Source organism: Urocampus carinirostris, chromosome 7 (genome assembly GCF_059441175.1).
Source record: "Urocampus carinirostris isolate Australia breed hairy pipefish chromosome 7, RoL_Ucar_1.0, whole genome shotgun sequence".
NCBI classification, from domain to species: Eukaryota; Metazoa; Chordata; class Actinopteri; order Syngnathiformes; family Syngnathidae; genus Urocampus; species Urocampus carinirostris.
In genome coordinates, this window is record NC_142355.1 from 9,611,214 (window position 1) to 9,636,386 (window position 25,173).

Below are 25,173 nucleotides of genomic sequence, written 5' to 3' on the forward strand. Positions count from 1 at the left end.
AGCCGCAGCTGGCGATACACGGGCGGGGCCAATTGGGCGCCGTGGCAACCGTGACGGAAACATTGGTACTCTTAACAACTGTTTTCAAATAAATTTCCATTGGACCCAAAATTTTAAGATGTTTTTTTTGGTACCGTAACAAAAAAATCAGAACTTCAACAAACCCCAACACAACCGAACGAGGCCTAATGAGTGGCTGAGTGAGAAGAGTGGCCATCTTGGCTGCTCTTGCCTAGCCGGGAAGCACCATTTTGAGAAATTGTCAGTCGGACAACACAAGTTGAAAGTGCATTATGATTTTGTGTGTTTTATGGGTCCCAAGATAAGGGGATAGAAAAGAGGAAAAGAGTGAAAGCAACAATCAAGTTGAAAAAAATAAATTAAATTATAACGCTATATTAAATGGTTTTAAATAGATTGATAAATTGTTGTGGAATGTGGATAAAAACTAATGATGAGTATATAGGCATCTGGCGGAGGTCGTGGGATGACGTTGTTGCAGGAGGTTACAAGCTGGTATAATGAGTGTGGGCGACCTTCACGAGATATCACGACTTGATTCGAGGACACTATAAAGGCCAATGTTGAACGTCTGGAACTTTGAACGTGTCCCGAATGCAATAAAGAGTGTTCCCTTTTTGCCATATCTCCTCTCTACATATATTTTGGGGCGATGCCCGAAGACGTTCGCTCCAAAACAAACTGTATTACTTTTATTATGTTGATCCTTTATTGTGTTGAATCTTCATTATCAACACAATTACATAATTGATGATGTTTAGGTACATGTTTTTTAATACTTTAGGTATGCATAGGAAGGTATCAAAATAAATACCATTACTTAGTATGAAAAAAATGTTTTAGTACAATATAAAAACTTGAATACACGCAGGTAGAGTAATGGGTTTGAATAATATTGCACTCTGCACTTTTCAATTATTCATTTTGAATACCATACCCCCTCAAAAAATGTTCCTTCAAAATCTATCCCGCTTATTGTTTTTTTTTTTTTTTTCCTAGAAATTTAATAGCTTTATCTTCAAAGCCTGGCATGTGGAAAAGGAATGAAAAGTTCAAGGGAGACTAAATGTTACGTAAGGCACCAAATAAGTATGTACTGGATATATGTACTGTATATGTATGCATTGTTGGGACGAACATGTTTCAAATAAATTAATTTATTCAGTAACGAGTACTCGAATATATTATTCATAAAAATTTGTAACGCCATTTTCGTTACTATATGGTGCCTTACTGCGTTTTTCTGCTACTTACAGTAATAAATGCAGATCGTGAATGACAGTGTTCTCTGAATGCTGGATACTCCTGCATCATTCTTAATGTCACATACGATCCCTGATCCACCAACTTTAATTGAAGTGGTTATATTTACATACAAGGTGCAACTGAATGCAGCTATGGTGGCACCGTCTCAAGTATGAGAACGCTGAATTTCTCATTATGGAGATGTTCTCCCTACCATACATACTGGCAACAAGCCAAATATACAACTATATCATACTGAAATCAGAAAGTTAGCTTAAATGAAAATATTTGGTTGTATGTCAACAGTGGTGAATTTTAGGCAGTGCGTGAGGGTAGGGGTCGAGACATATACAGGAACAACAAACCAACGGGAAATCAATGGGGCAGACGAGAGTACATAATTTACGGTAAACGTGTGCTGAATTTTGGTCCTATCATTTTTAAAAACAATTTTTCCTGCGATTGGCTGGCAACCAGTTCAGGGTGTCCCCTGCCCACTGCCCGGAGATGGCTGGGATGGGCTACAGACCCCCCGCGACCCTAATAAGGATAAGCGGTACAGCTGATGAGATGAGAAAAACAATTTTTGCATAACAACATGCCTGGAGAAAAAAAAAGAAAAAAAAATCTTGGAGAGTACCCATTAATGGAGAAGGAGATCTTCAAGTAGTTTGAGGGCCAGAGACAAAATGGGTATTAAGTGTCTCGGCTATGTTTTTGTTCTCAGGCTCTCAAGATTACGCAAGCCAAAAAATATGAAGGGTCACTGCTTCTACTGGTTGGTGTACATGTTTTTTTTAAATTATTTTAATAGTTTTGGGGAATCGGGTTCAATGTAAGTATATACTGTCTTCCGTAACTGGATAGTTTTTTTTCGAACGACACGCAATTTTTTGGGTGTCATATATCTGCGGGGTAACTTTTTGAATTAACTTATTCAGTTATGGGCCCAGCATTGTATGCATGTATAAACAAGTATCAGGGTGTCCCCTGCCCACTGCCCGATGATTGCTGGGATGGGCTCCAGCACCCCGCGACCCTACTGAGGATAAGCGGTGCAGCTAATGAGATGAGATGAGAGACATACACAGGGTTGGGTAGGGTTACTTTAACTGGATTACTTTCAATTATTTTTGGATTACTCCAATACCAAATATGCTAATAAAAGACAAAAGAAACTAAATATGAATAAAATGACTAAATTTTGTGCAGTTTTGGAATACATGGAACGGCAAAAATGATGTTAGCAAGCTGTTTGGATTGATTTTCATTTTGTTTCTGTCGCATTTTATGTTCGTTTTGCCGGAGATCAAAGAGATCAAAGCCAGGAGAGAAAGCTTACCACGTGTTGTGAGTCATCATTTTATTCATATTTAGTTTCTTTTGTATTTTATTAGCATATTTGGTATTGGAATAATCCAAAAGTAATTGAAAGTAATCCAGTTTAAGTAACCCTACCCAACCCTGTACTTACATATATGGTTGTTTACATGTATCAGATCAAATAACAGACATTAATGGCATTAGGTTTATAAATAAATGGCGCTCTGATTTGTACATGTCATCGTTTAAGAAGAAAGAACTGTTTCCAAAGTATATGACCACGTTTGTGCACCTACTTACCATTAAAGGGCTTGTCCAGAAAGTGTCCATACACAGTGCTGTTAACAACCCCCAGGTAATTCCTAGCCTCCAGAGTATAATTGCCGTTGTGATAATGTGTTGGGTTTTTGAATGTAAGACATCCTTCCATGTAGTCCTGGTAAATATCCATATCAATACGTACATAGTCGGTGTGGGAAATTTCCTGCGTTGGTCATAAAACCAGAAGAAATTGTGTACAGTAAAAACTATTAAATACACTGGTCACACCATGTTTCATTGTAACAATGATGTGACCATTACCAATTAAGAAACTACTGTAAAATTTGAACTAATGTATAAGCCGCATTTATTTCCCCAAGCTTTCAACCCTGCGGCTTATGCAACGGTGCGGCCAATTTATGCCTTTTTTCCTAACGGCCGCCAGGGGGCCCACGAGCAGTGGAGGTAAGAGTAAAACAAGTGGAATATGTGTGTCAAGGATGATAGATAGATAGATAGATAGATAGATAGATAGATAGATAGATAGATAGATAGATAGATAGATAGATAGATAGATAGATAGATAGATAGATAGATAGATAGATAGATAGATAGATAGATAGATAGATAGATAGATAGATAGATAGATAGATAGATAGATAGATAGATAGATAGATAGGTAGGTAGGTAGGTAGGTAGGTAGGTAGGTAGGTAGGTAGGTAGGTAGGTAGGTAGGTAGGTAGGTAGGTAGGTAGGTAGGTAGGTAGGTAGATAGATAGATAGATAGATAGATAGATAGATAGATAGATAGATAGATAGATAGATAGATAGATAGATAGATAGATAGATAGATAGATAGATAGATAGATAGATAGATAGATAGATAGATAGATAGATAGATAGATAGATAGATAGATAGATAGATAGATAGATAGATAGATGGATGAACTACTGTATAAGCCGTATTTATCTCCCCAAGCTTTCAACCCTGCGGCTTATGCAACGATGCGGCCAATTTATGCCTCTTTTCCTAATGGCCGCCAGGGGCCCAAGAGCAGTGGAGGTAAGAATGAAGTGGAATATGTCTGTCGAGGATGATAGATTGAAAGCCGGTGGAATTCACATTCATCTTTCTCGGCCAATTGCAGGCTTTGTTTCGCCCCTTTAGCCTATGCGAGCCTGTAAATGATAAAAAGGATCCGCCCCCTTTACCTCCCAATAACTTTGGCCAATAGTGACTGATTCAAATGACGATTTACACATTGGTTAGGAAATAAAACGCCGGTATATAAATCTCAGCATACACCGCGGACTACTTCGCCTTCGGGGGAAAATCTAATCGGTGGCTGCTTGCCTTAGTTGCAAGACTTTGCGGCTTAATATTGATCCATATATATGGCGCATGGTCAGCTTTTGAAAAAATAAAGGCTTTTAGGTGCGCCTTATAGTGCAGAAAATACAGTACTCTATACAACAAGCTACAGTGGGTATTAGCACGTCACATTGGGTATCTGTATATTGTATTCTATCTATCTATCTATCTATCTATCTATCTATCTATCTATCTATCTATCTATCTATCTATTTAGTCCAAATTTGACAGTATTATCAAGAGTCCGAAGCATTCTACCAACAGAGCCCTCATGGAAATGGATCAGTGGGCGGCAGTAGCTCAGGAGGTAGAGCGATCGTTTTAGGATTAAGGGATCCCAGTTCGAATCCCGGCTTGTCCGTGTTACATGCCGAAGTGTCCTTGGGTAAGACACTGAACCCCCAATACCCCCAATAAGCAGGTTAGCGCCTTATATGGCTGCACAGATCACGTCCGCTATTGGGAAATGTGAAGCACAATGTAAAGCGCTTTGGGAAGTCATTGACTTGAAAAGCGCTATATAAATGCAGATCATTTCATTTCAAAACATTTCATTTCATTTCATTAGTCAGGGTTACATGTTAATGATATTGAGTTTTTATTTAGCTCTTTTTTTAATATAAATAATGAAAAAAATCACCTTGCTGTTGTGGAACCATCTTAAGATGGGTTGGGGTGATCCTCTGACTGTGAATTCCATGCAGGTGTCATGACGACGCTCTGGTTTCTTCAGTTTTAATATAGAAGGCCAAACTAAAAACAAAAATACAGAGACAGATGCATTATTTTTTACTTGTATTGCCCCAAAAATTTTTTATTTAAATTGTAAGGTCTTACTGAAGACATAAACACTAATGAATACACATTTTAATTTATGTTACTGACACCTAGAGAAAATTCGGTATGAAACTGAAAAATTTAAAAAGATAAGGTGACTACTAATATCCTTCCTGGAACAGAAGCGGGAGTCCTGGCCTCTTTAAACTGACATTGATAGCATTTCTCTGGGAAATGGGGGAGAGTGGATTGGCTGAGGGGATCAGAGAGGGTGTTTTATGGTTTCATGTTCGGATTTTGTATTTTGTTTGTTTGTTCTTGTTTGTTTTGTTTCTCCTTGTAAAAATAAGATGTTGTAACATATCCTGTTTATAACTTGTGTTATAAAACCAATAAAAAAATATTTGAAACAAGTTATGTTATGGGAAAATATAAAAGGTGATTAAACAGAAGATTTGGTATCGATCCGATCCAAGTAAATTCGTGGTTGTATGGATTGATACTGATCTGATACGGATACTGGAAATGAAATGATTATTAAATAATTGAACCCTTCCCCTTGAGTAAGGTTATAAACGATGAACACAGCACAAATGTTTTGGCCATCAAAAAAATATATTTTTATTAAATAACTACTGCACATTGCAAAGTTTAACAGTATAAATATATCTATACATATATTTCTATTACAACTATTTTCGAACGAAGGCCGAGAGACTCAAACCGAAAAAGGGAAATACAAATTATGCATAACAACATCATTTAGAAAACTAAAATACATCGTACAATTTTTATTCAAAAAAGTCATCAGAGCAAATCAAGTGCCAATTGTCTCTGGTTGGCTCAGTTGTCACAATGACAAGTGATTTACAGATTTTTGTTCTGGAACAGTAGCATATTTACATTCTGGTTGTAGGTTGTTGCTCTCTGCAGAGTAAGCTTTTTTTTTTTTTAAATGTTTTTTTAGGTTTATGTTAATTTATGGTGTTGCCACAGTAGCAGACCACATTAACATCAAAAGTACACCTGGCTCTGTTCTTTTCTGTACTTAAAAAAAAAAGGCCACTCAGCGCTGTGGTTCCTGTTAGCCTGTCATTTTTAACTTCTGGTAGGGAATGGCTCATATATCTCTTTCTCCTGGCTGGCAGGATGCAGCAGCAGGCAATGTTGGTAGAGCTTTTAAAATTGTGTCTGTCAGTTACACACTCATTCATTTACTTAGAGGGGCTAAGGGCGCTAGGTGAGAGAGAGAAGAGCAGTGCCATCTACATATTCCATCCATCCATCCATCCATCCATCCATTATCTGTACCGCTTATCCTCAGTAGGGTCGCGGGGGGTGCTGGAGCCCATCCCAGCTATTTTCAGGCAGTGGGCAGGGGACACCCTGAACTGGCTGCTAGCCAGTCGCAGGGCACATCTACATATTCATATTGGTTAGGGTTAAATTGTTGGTGGAGCGAAGTATCGATCCAAGAGTACTGATTCGATCCAAGTATTTTCTAAGTATTGATTGTATCGATGTTTGGATCGGTCCACTCACTCCTACTTCAAAATATTGCTCTGATTGCATTTTGCAAACTCTTTGCATTCTCTCGATCAGCTTCAAAATGTAATCAATGCAATGAATGGCTATTGGGAAGAATCTGGGTTTTTAAATATATTTTCAGTAATTTCAGTTATATATTCGGCTATATTTGATAGGACCAGTAATTTGATCCCTTTAATGTGTTTACATTCAATTTTAAAATTGCTCTGGTTTGCATGCGTGCACTTACAGTGAACGTTAAGGTGAATGGAGGCATTGCTCACGCCAACTACATTGGCAGCTGTGCAGGTCAGAAGAATGTTGTTGTCATCTTTGCTAACATTCACCAAAGTGATGCTAACTGATTGAAAAGTGTTGTTGTTGACAATGGCCTGGAAAATGCACGCACACATCGTCAGTCGTTTACAATTATGAACAGTAAACTTGTTAATGCACCGTGCTATCGCGCATAATTGCCACATTTATTCCTCCTTTAGCTCTCTCCCTCTCTCAACCTTACCTGTTTTGGTCAATCAATTTTCCTCCTCTCAGCTGCGGTTACTTGTCCTGATTTCCCTCCAATCACAACTCTCCCTCATCACTCTGCCTTTTGTTATTTCAGTGTATCGAATCCATGCCTGTCTTTCTTGATTACGGGTACTGCCTGACAAACTCTTGGACGGTCACCTTCACTTATTGGGTTTACTGGAACACCGACCCCTCATCAACATCTTGGACCACAATTGTTAAATCTCAATCTGTCTTTCCCAATAAAACACTTCCATTACTCCACTAATATGTGTTTCTGCATTTAGCTTCCAAGAATAAGACAAGAATAAGGGCCTAATTAAGTAAAATGTGTAAAATGTCCATGTCCTTATTGTATTTGTTATGTTCTTGTAACAACCATTACTGTTAAAATGATGCAAGTGACCTCATTGGACCTAAAATTAAAGCGGAAGCAATTGATTGGTAAAGTAAAATAATGGTAAATAATACCAAAGCTATTCATTTATTCCAGGGGTGCATAACATTTTCATCAATGTTCGGCTCAGTCCGAGGTTAACATTAAACATGTTTGTACGCATTGTGTAATATTATTAATAACAATAAAAAATATGATCACAGGGTGACTGACTGGTAAGCACATCTTCCTGACAGAGATCCTTGGTTAAATTCTAGCCACCGGCCTCCTTGTGTGGAATTATTATTATAATTATTGTTATTTTCTTCAGGGCATTCTGGTTCCCTGCTATGTACGAAAAACAGGCAATGCAGGTCGATTGGCAGGTCAAAATTTTCCCTAGGAATGAGTGTGTGACTACCGTAAATTCCGGACTATAAGCCGCTACTTTTTTCCCAAACTTTCAACCATGCGGCTTATTTAGTGATGCGGCCGCCAGCGGCGCTCGAGTACAAAAGGTAAACTTTAAACTGCAACTTCTTAGCTTATGCACAATTTAAATTAGCGTAGACATATCCTCATCACGCACATTGCATAAAGAAAGGCACATGACGCAACTTTCAAGCTAAACGCAATCGAGCAGTCCGATATAGAACTTACTTTGCGAGCGTGATGCTAGCGTGTTTTTGAGTAAGGGAGCATGGGACGACAATTATATGACAAAGTCTCTTACCCACATTGAAGGAGAACAACTTTGATGACGTCAATTATAGCGAGGAAGATGAGGACGGTTTACCGTGCTTAATACAAGTATGTTGTTTTTTAACAGAGCTGTTTACTGTATTGCGAGCGTGTTGCTAGTAGCGTTTTGCTACCCTTCACAGGCACGGTTTGGGATGAAAGTTATAATATTATCAATAAAGCTTTGAAAACTCTCTTGTTGCACCGTCTTTCTTTGTAAATATGTGTAACCATGTCTAATATGTATTTGCAACTGTATGTTATTGTAATGTATTTATTTTAGAAACTTATTCTGATATGTTTTGTACGAGCAAATGAGAAAGAAGGGGCGGGGCAAACGCGGGCTGACGGGAAGTGGAGTAAAGGTGAGACGTGTTTGTGGACGCGGCCGACAATTTTGGACATATATTTTTCCCACCCTTACCTTTGGAAATATACACTTTTCTTTGGATTACTTTCAACGGGCACCCAGACTCTCCAGGTCTGCATTAAATCTTAAGTACAGGTATCATTTTCTGTTCATTTTGCCGGTCGTGTTATTTGGACTGTATCGGGGAAGGGTAAATTTCATGTTTTTATTGCGTTTTTTTCAATGTGGGCGCATGCGGCTAATATACAGGTGCGGCTTGTGTATGTACAAAATCGGTTTTAATCCCGAAATGTAGTGGGTACGTAAACCTTTATGACTTTTCTGCCTTTGAGAAATATTTAGAATGGTCTTGTAGTGCCATCGTTTGTTTAAAGATTTAAATTTCACACAGAGGGCAACATTTAGAAAAAGCAATCGAAAAACAACAAAAACAAGCCTAAAAAACATCCCAAAATATGACCAAAAAAAACCAGGCTTTAAAAAACGACCCACCCAAAATAACGACCAAAAAAAGAGAACCCAGAAATTGACCAAAACCACTTTAAAAAGATAAATATAATTTATTTCTTTTCAAACGGGGGTCACAAACTATCATGCCGCGGACCACATGTTTGCGTGTTTTAAATCCCTGCTGCATACTCAATTGAGAGGTGATCGGGACCTGAATATAACTAAGAAATAGAAGAAGAAAACTAAATCAAAACCGTTAATTTGAGTAAAGCCCTACCTTTTTTGAAGAAATGGATTTCAAACCAGAAACAGACCAGTCCACTTTGGGTAAGGGTGAGCCATAACCATAACATGTTGTAGTAATACTGTCCCCCTCCGTAACCGTGAGGTTATCGCTGTTTATGGTAATTTCTGGAAGGTCTGGAAGAAACAGGGATGAATGGGTTATAAAAGAGTCTCCGAGTGTTTTTTTTAGATAGTAGTAATGGGAATTCCGGTTCTTTATAGAGAACTGGTGTTCTGAAATGCCTAGACATCGAGCCGTCCAAGTGCGCATGAGCATGCATTTGCATTTGCCGATTTGCGCCTTTAAAAGCAATGAAGACTTACGATTTTTATTTTTATTTAGTCTTATTTGACTCTTTGCCTTGCTGGAGTAGTCGTGGAACTGAGCAAGCGTGTTGATAAGAGAGTACTCGGGTGGTTTGGACACATGGAGAGGATGGATGAGGAGCGAATGTTGAAGAGGGTCTACAGAGCAGAAGTCAATGGAAGGAGACCAAGAGGAAGGCTGCGATTGACGTGGATGGATGGTATTATGAGTGCACTGCAGGAAAGAGGTCTAAATATAACGGAAGCTAGAGCTGTTGTTGGTGATAGAAAGGAGTGGAGAGGTGTTGTGAAAGGATAGTGGGATTGTGGACGCGTTCTTAAGGATGGGCTGGGCACCCGTATGATGCGGCAGGGGTAAACCAGTGAAAGCTGTCGGGCCCTGCTGTTGAACAAAAGAGTGTGTCGTGTCACCCTGACCCGAGTGACATGGCCGCTTTCTGGTGTCCCGTTTCATCTGGAGGGACGAAAGCATGACCAACTTGGGTGCCGAGGTGCCTAACTTGTTTGGGTGTTTGGGCAATTGGGTTGGCCATGGTCCAAAACTTTTTGTGTGTTTTTTATGCTATTTATTTCCCTTTTATTTTCTTTGTTATTGTATGTGTGTGTGTCTTGCTGTCGATCACCCCTCTTGAGGGATATGACCAAGGTAGATGGATAGATAGATAGATATTTGACTCCGACTGCTTTAAAGTACCAATTTCTGACATAGCTTTTAAGCCTGTGTTTGTTGACTACAGTAATCACGGGGTGTATGTACGCATGCATACCCACTCTCGTTTTATGTCATCAGTTTAAATGGTAAATGGTCTGCATTTATATAGCGCTTTTCAAGTCAATGAAGACCTCCCAAAACGCTTTACAATGTGCTTCACACTTACCCATTCACACACACACTCACACACCAATAGCGGCTAAAAGTTCAGTTTGTAATCATTCTGAGTTTCAGTGTTTTCACTTGATTATAAACACATTTGAGGGTTGACTTTGCATTTTGCTCCACTGGAAGTAATACTGTATCTTGATGAAAGCAACAAAACAAATCCAAAGAGCCGTTTGGGAGTTAAAAGAGCCAACTCTCTTTAGTGAGCTGAGCCAAAAGAGCCAGGTCTCTAAAAAGAGCCAGAATTCCTATCACTACAGCACGGGTGATGTCAGACACAATGGAATACCTGTCAACATATAACCTTTCCTTGTGTTTAATCCTTTTTTATTTATATAATTTCAAATTGTGTAGGCCGAATCCCAATTATAGTAATGGGAGGAAAAATGTTTTTAGTAAGACCGATTTCGTCTTGCACATTTCAGGGTTGGGTAGGGTTACTTTAACTGGATTACTTTCAATTACTTTTGGATTACTCCAATACCAAATATGCTAATAAAAGACAAAATAAACTAAATATGAATAAAATTATGACTCACAACACGTGGTAAGCTTTCTCTCCTGGCTTTGATCTCTTTGATCTCCGGCAAAACTAACATAAAATGCGACAGAAACAAAATGAAAATAAATCCAAACAGCTTGCCAACATCATTTTTGCCGTTCCATGTATTCCGTTACTCCCCAAGTCTGCACAAAATGTAGTCATTTTATTCATATTTAGTGTCTTTTGTCTTTTATTAGCACATTTGGTATTGGAGTAATCCAAAAGTGATTGAAAGTAATCAAGTTAAAGTAACCCCACCCAACCCTGGCACATTTTGGCTTTGATCCAGATCCTAGTACAGTGGAACCTCGGTTTTCGAACGCCTCTCAGTTCGAACAAATCGGTTCTCGACCAAAAATTTTGAGAAATTCTTGCTTCGCTTTTTGTTCAAAAAAATCGGAGTTCGAACGCCGGTACGCAAGGGTGTGTGGCTGAGCGGCGTACGGGTGTAGATTGCCCCCACCCCTCGTGAAGAACTGTTATGACATGCGCGCGCACTTCTTTTTGCTTTCGCTTTAGATATCGGTGAACGGAGTGTTTTAGCCCCTAATTATGCCTCCGAAGAAGGTCGGTGCAAGCAGCAAAGTTGCTACAGATGAAAAAAGAAGGGTAGTGCGTACAACTATTGCATTTAAGAAAGAAATAATAGCAAAATATGAAGAAGGTGGGCGAGTTTCCCTTCTTTCGAGGGAATAGAGCATGGCTTCTGCAGACCACCACAAAGGTAAGAAATCCTATTCATAATTCTTTTCTTTATCCTTTAACCGCTCACCACTTTTTGTGGAGACCCGGGTGCTAAATGACGTGTAAACGACCTGATTTTTTTAGTTGTACACGTTCATGTTAGCGTAATCTTTCGTACGGAAGATTACGCTGACGCGAACGTACGATTAGCCTGGGTTAGCTTCATGTTTACGTTCATGGTAAGCATTCAGGGTGTTAAAACGATTTTACATTACTTTTAATGGGAAAAACGATTTTCGGTGATCGAACAAATCGGTTTTCGAACAGGGTTCTGGAACGGATTATGGTCGAGAACCCGAGTTCCACTGTATAACCAAGGAGGAAATAATTGAAAACGTAACTTAAATAATAAATAATAATAATAAAATCAACTTGTCCATGCATTTATTTTACATAGTCAGTCTTGCTGTGAAAAAAATAAGTGTCGGGTTGTGTTGTATAAGCTTTATGATCACTTAATAAGGGGACTTGCTATCTTTAATAAGGGGAGGAATTGGGTGAGGTTGACAGGTCTGCAATGAGTCAAACCTAATTATAAACTTACCACATTTGCTGGTCTTCATTTTATGAAGCGATATTTTCTTCGAGCCGTCATCACAAAATAATTGTTGGCTACTAAGGCCCGCATCTTCCTTTTGTTGCCAAAGCTGGAGCCAGCGGATACCACACCCACAATCAAATATCACATCTTCCAAATGCCTACAATCAAGAAGAAACTGAGTAGCGAAAGATAAATTCACATAAAAAAATAATAAACTATACCTATTTCAGATAAATATGCTAAAGAGAAATAAATGTTCATGTTCAGCCCTGCGGCTTATTCAGTGAAGCGGCCAATTTATGAAATTTTTCCAATGGTAAGATTTAGACCGGTGGAATAAGTGCGCCGAGGTAGACTACATCCTCATAGTTTACGTTTGAACTGTACATATGACAAAGATTCTTTCCGATAATGAGGAGGACGCCCTTGATGGCGACAGTTATAAGGAAAAATATGAGGACGATTTACCGTGAATTTCGGAATTGCGGTACGGCTTTATTTAACAGCTACGCTTCATGCGTAACAAATGTGTTAGGAGTAGCGTGGTGGTACATTTCACAGGCACGGTTTGGGATGAAAGTTATATTATTATCATTAAAACTTTAAAAACTCTCTCGGTGTACCGTCTTTCTTTGTAAATATGTGTAACCATGTTTAATATGTATATTTATGTAATGTATTTATTTTAGAGACTTATTGTGATATGTTGTCTACGAGCGAATCAAAAAGAAGGGGCGGAGCAAACGCGGGCTGACGGGAAGTGGGGTGAAGCTGAGTTAAATATGTTTGTTGTTGCAGCGGACAATAGTGGATATTTCTTTTTCCCACCCTTAACTTTGGAAATATACATTTTTTTCATTGGATTACTTTTAACGGGACCCGGACTTTAAAGGTTTGCATTAAATTCTAACTACCGGTATCATTTTCCATTCATGTTGCCGACTGCGGTGATTAAATTGTGTATTATATCTGATCGCGGCAAGGCTTTAGGGCTAGGACCTTAGCTTGGCCTTTTGGCTGAGAGTAAGTGTCCCGGCTCCTAGGCTTTGTAGCGTATTATGAACTGACCGATAACGGATAATGGATAATGATTTATGAACAAGCTAAATAACCCTTAAAACCCCCCCCCCCCGTATATAGTGGCAGTATCGTAGCCAACAAGGCTGTAAAGCTTGGACCTTATTTTTACCGTTTAACCGTTTGGTTGAGAATAAGATTTCCAGCTATTATGCCTAGCTATGATCTTTGATTTTTGCAACTCGGAGATGGCATAGGAGCTTGCTCTGTCCACTCCACGCAACGGCCCGGTATTGCAGTACCTCCGGGAACGGTGCATTCGCAATGATCGCAGCAAGGCTTTAGGGCCAGGACCTTAGCTTGGCCTTTTGGCTGAGAGTAAGTGTCCCAGCTCCTAGGCTTTTGACCGATAACGGATAATGGATAATGATTTATGAACAAGCTAAATAACCCTTAAAACCCCTAACCCCCCATATAATGAAATTGTGAATATGTTTGATTTTCGAGAAGGTTTGTTCAAACCTCACTTTGTGTTTGCTGTTAAAAACGTAATATTGGAATATAATATTGTGAATGTACTTAATTGCTGTTGAGATTGTCATGATTGTTTTCTGTTTTTAGTGTCAATAAATTTGTTCAAACCAAAAAGTCATGATCGCGCCACCTAAAGTCAGATTTGGGATAATCTTGCAACTGTGTTACATGTTTCAGTGTGGACTTGTGCGGCCTATATAAAAGTGCGGCTTGTGTAAGGACAAAATCAGTAAAACCCGTAAAATGTGGCGCGTGCGGCTTATAATCAGGTGCGCTTTATTTTTCTATATTTTCTCGATTTTACGGTATATCAAAAGATATACATTTTCAAAGGCAAGTGCACATTTCTTCGTTTGCAAAGAAATGTGCACTTGCCTTTGAAAATGTCCGTGCACGTCACTGCAAAGGGCATAGGTTTGGTCTTGGCACTTGCAGGGACAAAATCATAACATATCGTAGTTTTTCAATGTGATCACATAATATGACAGAAAAAATAATGAATGATTGATATTTGTGGGGACTCGCCCCCTTTTTCCACGCCAAAACTACGGCCTTGCTATCAGCTTCCATCGAGTGACTGCCTCATACCTGTCAAGCTCCAGGGCTCCATGCCCTTACAAACTGTCGTATTTTCCCTTACGAAATACAAAAAAAAAAAAATCTTACACCATATTTTTATTATTATTATTATATTATTATATTATTTATTATTATTGTATTCATATTTATTTTTATTAAAACAATATCCGACAATAGCTTGATTGTTTAAGCTTAATAAGCTTATTATATAGAATACGATCGCTATTAGCGGAAGCGCAGCAGAATGCGCGTTCACGCGAGGCGGGGAGGATTTTGCAGGGGAGTCGAAATTAGGCACTCCAGCGGCAGACGCATGCGCACAGTAGCATCAAACAGCTCGCTTCGTTTGAAACGAAAAAAACAATACCGAGATAGAGGCTACCGCGGCGAACTCGTTTGACTTGATTGATTTGCCGTTTCGTGATAGTCGGTGTATACCGGATGGTACCCATCATTGACAAATTTGCATACCTGTCAACCTCCACGGCTCCATGCCCTTACAAAATGTTGTATTTTTCCTCACAAAATACAAAATATTTTTACACCATATTTTTTTTTCAAACGTGTTTATTTTTGTAGTTTAACATGTTATATTGTACATGTGTTTCGTTATATCATATATATTGTTAATTAACATTTTGTTGTGAGATACTGAATTGCTCGACATGAATGAGGTTTACTATATAAAAAGGTTCAAAATGAAGTAGTTTGGACGTTCACCGTAGAAGGAAAAAATACATGCAAATATAATTAAATAGATTAATACATTTTCATTTTCAAATTATGAATTCATTTTCTGCATTCAATTATTGTTGGTAATATACTGATTAAAGGGATAACCACAAATCTGTCTTTTTTCATGTCTTCCTTTTTTTCTTAATTTCTTTATACAACATAATAATTCGTAATATAATGCATCTCTAAAAAGAGAGGGACTTCCTTTCACTACATAACTACCACATGAAATCTGAGGCTACAGACGCCTGCGCACAGTAGCATCAAACCGCTCGCTTCGTTTGCAACGAAAAAAAAACGATACCGAGATGGAGGCTAACGCGGCGAACTCGTTTGACTTGATTGATTTGCCGTTTCGTGATAGTCGGTGTATACCGGATGGTACCTATAATTAACAAATTTGCGTTTTTCCGTACACATTTTCTTGTACGTCGTACACGTCTTAAAATGCATAATAAACGTACTTTGTACGGCAAAAACGTACAGGATGACAGGTATGCTGCCTAATTCCCGACAAGTGAAAACTTACAGTTCCATGAGCTGCAGATTTTCAAAGATCTGCCAGGATAGCGTGGTAAGCATTGGATTCTTGGACAGGTTTCTGATGGAGAGAATGTAAAATAAAGACCTTAAATGTGTTGCTGTAACCCCTCAAAGGAAATAAAATCTGAAATAAAAAGTAAATGTGCTTTGAGTCTAGTTTAAAGTTTTTTGCTCATATTTTATATTTCTTATTTATTTCCTTTTTATCATTGGAAACATGCGAAGTAGATTGCATAGGATGTCTGTTAACTATTTTGACTCATATTGCACACTACTGTTTGTTGTTTTGACTATTATGCACTGTTTACATCATAGCGACAATTGGCCAGTGTTGCAATTCTTTGACCCGATACCCTTTAGGGTGAATCTGTTTTCGAACCTAGGAGATTTAATCAAAAGAAACGGTTCAGGGGACAGGTTGGAATTTTTTATCTGAGGTTCTGGCTCTCTTTCCTGTTCTACTTGCAAGTTTAAAATCCATTGATGTTTTCTCTCCTTACTTTGAGTGTCTACTAAACTTTAGCTTTATAATTAACCATTTTTTTTTTTTGTATTTTCATGTATTTTCTTTCTAGGTACTTGCAACCTCCCGTTGTAAATTGTTTATTTAAGGGACAACAGAGCGTAGAAAAACTATGTGAGCAAGCAGCTATCAGGGTTGGGTAGGGTTACTTTAACTGGATTACCTTCAATTACTTTTGGATTACTCCAATACCAAATAGGTTAATAAAAGACAAAAGAAACTAAATATGAATAAAATTTGATCAAAGCGGTGCTGCCACGAGCGGCTGCCTTTTCCAGCAGCTGCCCTATTGTTTTATTGTCTGCTCCTATCTGAGGTGTTTTTTCTTCCCGTTTTGACAACTACACTATGGATTTCTTCTATCCTATGGGACATGGGTTTTAGCGCACAAAAATGCATGTATTCAAGGAATTTCAACTCCTTGCCCTGAAGAATTCTCGTGCCGGCGTAATGAAGGGGCCTATCATGGAAGAAGAGCCGGAGCTAGCGAAGCAGCTAGCGGCGTAAGTCTTTGGTACCATCCGTAATCATGGTAAATGCGAACTCACGACCAAATAAGATCATCGAGTGCTGGTGGAAAACATCGAAGCGCACAGGGAGCGCAGTTGCTGTGTTTTGCGGAAACGTGGCTCACGTTTAGCATTCCGGACGCTAACGTGTAGCCACCCGGAGCTACCCGGAGCTATCCGGCTTCAACGCCGCTATACAGAGACGAGAAAGCCGGGGGGAAACGGAGAGGAGGCGGACTTGCTAACACGAGGTGGTGTATCCCTGGATTTTTCACAAAGAAAAGATTTCCATCTGCCGCAGGGATGTCGAACTTTTGGACTGGCGTGACGTCATCCACTCCGCTACAAGCACCCCTAGGGCATCATGTTAATCTGTTAATAAACAACGGGGTAGACTGCTGGAAGTGTGAATTTCCCTACGGGGATGAATAAAGTATCTATCTATCTATCTATCTATCTATCTATCTATCTAAAATGATGACTCACAACACGTGGTAAGCTTTCTCTCCTGGCTTTGATCTCTTTGATCTCCGGCAAAACTAACATAAAATGCGACAGAAACAAAATGAAAATGAACAGCTTGCCAACATCCTTTTTGCCGTTCCATGTGTTCCGTTACTCCCCAAGCCTGCACAAAATTTAGTCATTTTATTCATATTTAGTTTCTTTTGTCTTTTATTAGCATATTTGGTATTGGAGTAATCCAAAAGAAATTGAAAGTAATCAAGTTAAAGTAACACTACCCAACCCTGGCAGCTATATTCAGCATTCACAGACAAAGCCACTCGGGGGTACTTGTTTGCTAGCCTGGAATGCCGGCCCAACAGTCAGAGTTGGGATTAACACGTAATAAAGGAACTTGTTCAAAGAACGCAATTATTTTTCGCGGTAACAAGTACGTGTTTTTGTAACTTTAACGTTGTTACTCTGAGGATACTTGAGGAAGATGCAGTCAACTATAAAACATTGAAAGTATAGTTCTAAATATCGTTTTAATAGTTAAGATGAGTTGATGTACCTTAACTGAGACAATTATGGATACAAAATTATTTTCATTAATACACTGAAAACATGCATACTTTCACTAAAAACAAGTAAAATAAGCAAAGAAGGTAACATTTAAATGTGAACACTTACATGTATCTGAGTTGGGGATTTTTGGAGAAAACACCAGGCTCCAATGCATTGAGGTTGCTCCTGATGATGGTCCTACAATACATGAATAGTGATGAATATTGGTGCTCTTACAAGGAGCATACTGGCAGAGTTAATAAGGATTAATGTGTTTAGGTCAGCTTTTTGCAAAAAATACTGTTCTAGGAATTATTCACTTTGTAAGTTGGATCACACATTCTGCACAATATCAGCTTTTCTATTACCCGTGGAAAGAAAGGTAACATTCATAAAATAGAAAAACATATTTTGTTCTAAGGTCTTGGGAACCTCCTGTGTGGGTTCGAATCCAGCTACCGGAATTCCTGTGCGGAGTTTGTATGTTCTCCCCGTGCTTGCGTGGGTTTCCTCCGGGCACTCCGGTTTCCTCCCGCATTCCAAAGACATGCGTATCAGGTGGATTGGCCGGTCCAAATTGTCTCTAGGTGTGAATGAGCGAGCGGGTTGTCTGTCCCTGTGTGCCCTGCGATTGGCTGGCAACCAGTTCAGGGTGTCCCCTGCCCACTGCCCGATGATTGCTGGGATCCTACTGAGGATAAGCGGTGCAGCTAATGAGATAATGAGATGAGATTTTGTTTCCAATCCTTGAATTCAAGACTTAAGCTAAAGGCATAATAGTGAAGAAACTACAAGAAACGTATGCACAGAATACTTAATAAAGTGTGAATGCAGTACAACAGTGGTGTGTTTTGGGCCATCAGAGTCTTCTTTGAAAGCTTAAAATGACCAAAAACCCTTACCTTAGAGCAGGGGTCTGGAACCTATGAGTACCTGTGGCTCAGAGACAAATTTGATTGCATCCGAATTTTCCCCATCTCGTTCAAAACTTGAGCCATTAATCCTGTTCAGATACACGCAAAGCCAAACCAAAGCTAAATCACAAAGCAGTACTTCGCAGAATATATAGGGCATGTTTTTCACTACAACTTACAGTCAAGGTGTCACACCCCAAAAAAAGAAAAAAGAAAAACTCGTTTTGGCTGTACAATGCTAAAGAATCCTTTATATAAAAGCTCACTATATAATCTGTGTTCAGTGTTCAGATACCTTATAATGAAATCCACAGAACAAACTGTAAATACGCAAAAACACCGGAAGAGAGCTTGAAGTTATTTGATTGGGTGAGTGGGAGGGATAAGTGGAGTTATGCAAAAAGTGCAAGCACTCCCTCCCATCTCTCGCCCTTCTCCGTCTGCGCCAAAGGTAACCACATCAGGCTTCCTGTTTGCAGAATGTTGTGACATTTTTACAAAATAACTGCTTGCATGTGGTTTTGAAACCAATATGTATGGAAAAAGGGTCAAAATGAGTTTAACCGATCTTGAGTAATTGCAAGAAAGAGACAAGTTTACAGTGGTATGTTTGTTGATTTTGGGACACGGGCTCTGGCATTATTTTCCTTTCATAATTTTTATCAGATCATCAAAAATAAATGTGCTGAAGACTAAGCTTTTGTCTGGGGCGCGGGTTTAGCAATTTAGTAAATTTGTCTCATAATATATGGTGTGGAAAGCACGGCGGCGCAGTGGTTAGCGCGTGTGCAGGCACAGTTCTAAGGTCTTGGGAACCTCCTACGTGGGTTTATATCCTGCTACCGGACTTCCTGTGCGGAGTTTGTATGTTCTCCCCGTGCTTGCGTGGGTTTCGTCTGGGCACTCCGGTTTCCTCCCACATTCCAAAGACATGCATTTCAGGTGGATTGGCCGGTCCAAATTGTCTCTGGGTGTGAATAAGCGAGCGAGTTGTCTGTTCCTGTGTGCCCTGCAACTGGCTGACAACCAAGTCAGGGTGTCCCCTGCCCACTGCCCGATGATTGCTGGGATGGGCTCCAGCACCCCCGCGACCCTACTGAGGATAAGCGGTGCAGATAATGAGATGAGATAAGATGAGAATATATCTTTCCCAAAATGAAATTAATATATTTTGCTTTTATGGCTCTTTGAGTCAAAAAGGTTCCCGACCCCTGCCTTAGAGTGAACATTTTGCAATGAAGATTCTTATCTTCACCAATCATTAACACAATGTCACAACAAGAAACTCATTGTATGGTGTATTGTAGGAAAGTAAGGCACTTTTACTTGTAACAAGGAAATTGCAGTTACCAGCATACATTTAAAAAAAAAAGAAGTTATCTCATGACGTACAGTCTCTGCAAACCACCGTAGTGCCTCATGTGAACTTCTCTCAAAATCTGCAGACCAGTCCAGTTCTCTATGTGTCTGTAAAGGAGAAACTACAATTAAATAATCATTACACTCAAGAGTGTCAGCAACTTTGTGATGTGCATTTTATATTTTAATACTTTTCTGTTTTCCTTAAGATAATTGGGTCAAGCGCAATGCATTTTTTAATTCAGTTTTTGAGACTTTGTGGTTAGGTTCTCTGTCCTAGAGGTATTCCATCTATCCATACCAACGATTCATATTCCTGAACACATCCTATGACATAATAATACATATATTGAAAGCAAAAAGACATTCCAATTTCTTGCCGCGAGTTGTTTTCCAGACCGAGTATTCGGACTTTGAGAAAATAGAGCTGGAGAGAAGCAATACAGTTTAGGACATTTATTACAAAGTTTTATAATAAAAACAAAATCCGGGAGCACTCCGGACCAATGGATGGGAAGCGCGCCTCCCACTAAGAAAGGCCATGTGTGCGCTTCTCTAAAGGCATCGAAATGTGTTCCGGCAACTCTCTTAGAGGAGAAAGGCGCGGATTATGCAAAACGTAAACATGAAACTCTGACGGGCTCTCTCGGGAACTCACATTACAAGATAAATAAAGGATCCCAAAAACGAGAGACTTTTGTCAAAACTGCACACAGATGGAATTTGAAGCTTGTGTGATAAGATAAGGCTGGCAACCAATGTTTCCTCTAACTTTCCACGGGTCTGAGCGTTCACACAAAGTCGGTGAGCAACGCTTGAAACAACAGTGAGCAACAGCAATCCCAAGTGTGGCAAGTCATTATCAAACATGTCCAAAACTTGACATCAAGTTACATTTTGCTGAGTTTCTGGCAATGCAAAAAATTTCACTTTTGAATGAATTGACTAATGTATTATTGCTTCTTTAACATTATTGCTTCTTTCACAAGATTTTCATTTCTTTTTTTCCTGGTATCTTTTGTTGCATAATACTAACTTTTTGGGGGGCTTATTTAGTCGGTTGCACGATACACAACTGTATTTAATCACATTTTTTAGTGGAAGTACTTGATATAATTGGAAATTATTTGAATGCATCGCAAACTTTTTCTTTTTTTTCCCTGTTTTTTTCAATGTTTTTTTAATTCCTTTAAAAAAATCTCATTGTGTTTATTTTTTCCTAGCTGTTACTTTTTTCTTTTTGTTCTCTATTTACTTTTTTTCCTTTGTTTCTTTCTTTTCTTTTTTCTGACTTTTCTTCTGAATTTTTCCTTCTTTTTCCTCTTCCTTTTGTTTCTTTTTTCCCAGCTTTTCACTCCTTTTTCATTTTGGTATTTTTTTCTTTTTTGTTCTATTCACCCTTCCTTTAAGTCATTTTGTGCATAATTTTACATAAGATTTGGTCATATAGGGATGAAAATAGCAAAAACAACCTGAAGAGCCGTTTCGGACCCGAAAGAGCCGGTTCCTTTTAGTGAGCCGAGCCGAAGAAGGCGGTTCTCGAAAAACTGCGCTGGTTAGATTTTCCAGTGCGCTGAGAATGTGCGGGCAGTGCGCGATTGCGCACGCGCGCAGTTTAGACGGAACATTGCTGGCAACCATTGCTGGGAAAGTACTGATAAGTAGGATACAGCTAGGAAATCCTTCACTAAAATCGTGGAAAAACTACATCTACAACAACTAAAGGAACAATGGGATCATGTGATGATCAAACAATAATCTAACTCTATAAAAATACATAGTGCTCGGTTGACACTTACATGGAAGTGATATTCCGGTAAATATCTTCGATACTCCTCGTACCATTTGCAGAACTCTCGCTGATGTGCAAAAAGGGCAGGGGAAAATTGCTGTCAGACAACTTCTTACAGTAGATTTCATTTTGTGAGCAAAAGCACGAGAGCGGACAGTCCGGCAGTGATGAGTAGGCATTGTTGAGGGATAGAAGGTCAAGAATAAACAAAAGCCTCCAAAGATTCCATAATTTTGGTGGCCAGCACCCATCAAAAGTCAATAAAGCTTCAAATCCATACATCATCAAACTACAAAATGTGATTCCAAGCTAGATAAGTCCATGTACATTGGACATCTAGTATTTTTAAACTTCTCTCCACCCTGTATCCCATTCAAGTGATGCCTGTATTCTTAAAAGCCAATAGTATCTCTGCTCTCTCTCTTACTCTCCCTCTTTCTGGCTTTCTCTCTAGCTCTCTCAATTAGGGATGCATGATAACGGTTTTTTTCCCTACTGGTAGGCTTCTTTTCCAGACTGATCCTAAAAAGCGATATCATTGGACATGTTAGTCCCTCAAGCGAAGCAGAGACATTTCTGAGCATTGAGTCCAATCCAGTATTGATAAGGCACAGTCTTAACTACAGTGGAACCTCGGTTCTCGACCATAATCCGTTCCAGAACCCTGTTCGAAAACTGATTTGTTCAATCACCGAAATGGTTTTTCCCATTAAAAATAATGTAAATCGTTTTAATCCGTTCCAACGCCCTGAATGTTTACCATGAACGTAAACATGAAGCTAACCCAGGCTAATCGTACGTTCGCGTTAGCGTAATCTTCCGTACGAAAGATTACGCTAAAATGAACGAGTAAAAATTAAAAAAAGGATTATGAATAGGATTTTTTACCTTTGTGGTGGTCGGTGGGGGGAGAAAAATCATCAAAAGTTTTTCAACCTCTTCCAAAACTTGCGGCAGTTGCTTGCTTATAGCGCTAACTTCCTTAGCCACATTACTCGATTTCACAGCCTCCTTATTCTTTACTATTGTACCGATAGTAGATTTAGCCATGCTGTATTCCCAAGATCGGAAACTCGTACACCTCTTTCATATTTAGCTATTATGTCTTTCTTAAAGGCAATAGTTGGACGAACAACTTGTCTTTTTTCACCTGTAGCAATGTTGCTGCTTGCACCGACCTTCTTCAGAGGCGTAATTAGGGGCAAAAACACCCGTACGCCGCTCAGCATCGCACTCCTAGCGTACGCACTCACGCATTACCGGCGTTCGAACTCCGATTTTTTTGACCGAACAGCGAAGCAAGAATTTCTCGAAATTTTTGGTCGAACACCGATTTGTCCGAACTGAGAGGCGTTCGAAAACCGAAATTCCACTGTATATGGAAGCTCACTGAGCATACTATGTTCATTTTTTAGACACTTCATAATGAAACGCCACACAACAAATTTTAGATATTCAGAAGCTCTAGCAAGGTACCTAGAGAAGTAGAAATAAGCGGAGCTACAAACAGGACAGAACGCGCGCATTCCCTTCACACAGCTCCGCCTGTGCTGAAGGTAAATATGTTGGGATCCATGTTTGCAATATTTTGCGACATTTTTACAAAACAACTTTGCTTGCACCTTGTTCTGTAACCAAAAGGTCAAAATGAGCATCAACACTTTGAAATATCTGCGGGCAGAAAACACATTTTAAGTATTATATAAATATTGATATGGGAGACAGGCTCTGGCATAATTATTATTTCCTAGAGTTGATCAAATCATCAAACGTCGCAGTGAAATTAAATGCGCTGAAGAATGATTTTTATGTTGAGCGGGTTTGGCTTTTTTGTTGAATATTGTCTTCTAATATATGATGTGGCGCTCTCAAAAAAGAATCAAAATTCAGTGGCTTGCGAAACTATTTGGCTCCCTTGAACATTGTGACCTTTTGCCACATTTCAGACTTCAAGCATGTGCAAAATTATTCAGTGCCTTTACTTTCAGTGCAGCAAACTCTGTCCAGAAGTTCCGTGAGGATCTCTGAATAATTCAATGTTGATCTAAATGACTACCGATAATGAATGGAATCCACCTGTGTGTAATCAAGTCTCTGTATAAATGTACATGCACTGTGATAGTCTCAGAGGTCTGTTTAAAACGCAGAAAGCATCATGAAGAACGAGCAAACACACCAGGCAGGTCCGAGATACTGTTGTGGAGAAGTTTAAAGCTGGATTTTGATACAAAAAGATTTCCCAAGCTTTAAACATCCCAAGAAACACTGTGCAAGCAATAATATTGAAACAGAGGGAGTATCAGACCACTGCAAATCTACTAAGATCGGGCTGTCCCCCTAAACTTTCAGCTCATACAAGGAGAAAACTGATCAGAGATGCAGCCAATAGGCCCATGATCACTCTGGATGAACTGCAGAGGTCTACAGCTGAGGTGGGAGAATCTGTCCAAAGGACAACAATCAGTCGTATACTGCACACATTTGGCCTTTATGGAAGAGTGGCATGAAGGAAGCCATTTCTTAAAGATCTCCATAAAAAGTGTTGTTTAAAGTTTGCCAAAAGCCACCTGGGAGACACACCAAACATGTGGAAGAAGATGCTCTGGTCAGATGAGACCAATATCTAAATTTTTGGCAACAATGCAATACGTTATCGTTGGCATAAAAGCAGCAGAGCTCATCACCCTCAACACACCATCCCCACAGTCAAACATGGTGGTGGCAGCATCATTGTTTGGGCCTGCTTTTCTTCAGCAGGGACAGGGAAGATGGTTAAAATTGACGGGAAGATGGATGGAGCCAAATACAGGACCATTCTGGAAGAAAACCTGACAGAGTCCGCAAAAGACCTGAGACTGGGACGGAGATTTGTCTTCCAACAAGAAAACGATCCAAAACATAAAGAAAGCTACCATGAAATAGTTCACCAAAATATATATCAAGGTGTTAGAACGGCCAAGTCAAAGTCCAGACCCCAATCCAATTGTGAATCTGTGCAAAGAACTGAAAACTGCCGTTCACAAACGCTTTCCATCCAACCTCACTGAGCTCGAGCTGTTTTGCAAGGAGGAATGGGCAAAAATATCAGTTTCTCGATGTGCAAAACTGATAAAGACATAGACACTACACAGGGGACTTGGGTGGGTGTATACACAAACAACAACTTGTGGGAGGTGCTTCTGGAGGTGTGGAGTTAAATTTCTCCCGATCATTTCAACAAATTAATAGCTAGAACACCAAAAGTCTGACAAGCTTTTATTTCTGCAAATGGAGCATTCTTTGAGTAGTAACAACAGTTGAGTAACATTTTTAATTTTATTTTTCTTAAATAATGTGTTCCAGTAC

General features: G+C 39.3%; 1 protein-coding gene and 1 pseudogene across 1 annotated transcript in view; one reads left to right on the forward strand and one right to left on the reverse strand.

Moving 5' to 3' along the window:
* The window catches only part of LOC148362273 (NT-3 growth factor receptor-like), a 49,121-nt gene extending 27,011 nt beyond the window's left edge, over window positions 1-22,110 (reverse strand). Inside the window, exons 1-9 of the mRNA XM_088339195.1 lie at window positions 21,836-22,110; window positions 20,070-20,144; window positions 17,890-17,961; window positions 15,707-15,778; window positions 12,316-12,470; window positions 9,269-9,411; window positions 6,777-6,918; window positions 4,863-4,975; window positions 2,890-3,073 (exon numbers count right to left, since the gene is read on the reverse strand). Of these exons, the coding sequence (XP_088195321.1) occupies window positions 2,890-3,073; window positions 4,863-4,975; window positions 6,777-6,918; window positions 9,269-9,411; window positions 12,316-12,470; window positions 15,707-15,778; window positions 17,890-17,961; window positions 20,070-20,144; window positions 21,836-22,110 (1,231 nt within the window). The remainder of the gene's footprint in view (window positions 1-2,889; window positions 3,074-4,862; window positions 4,976-6,776; window positions 6,919-9,268; window positions 9,412-12,315; window positions 12,471-15,706; window positions 15,779-17,889; window positions 17,962-20,069; window positions 20,145-21,835) is intronic.
* On the forward strand, window positions 13,498-13,653 carry LOC148362274 (U2 spliceosomal RNA; annotated as a pseudogene).
* Window positions 22,111-25,173: the final 3,063 nt, after the last annotated feature.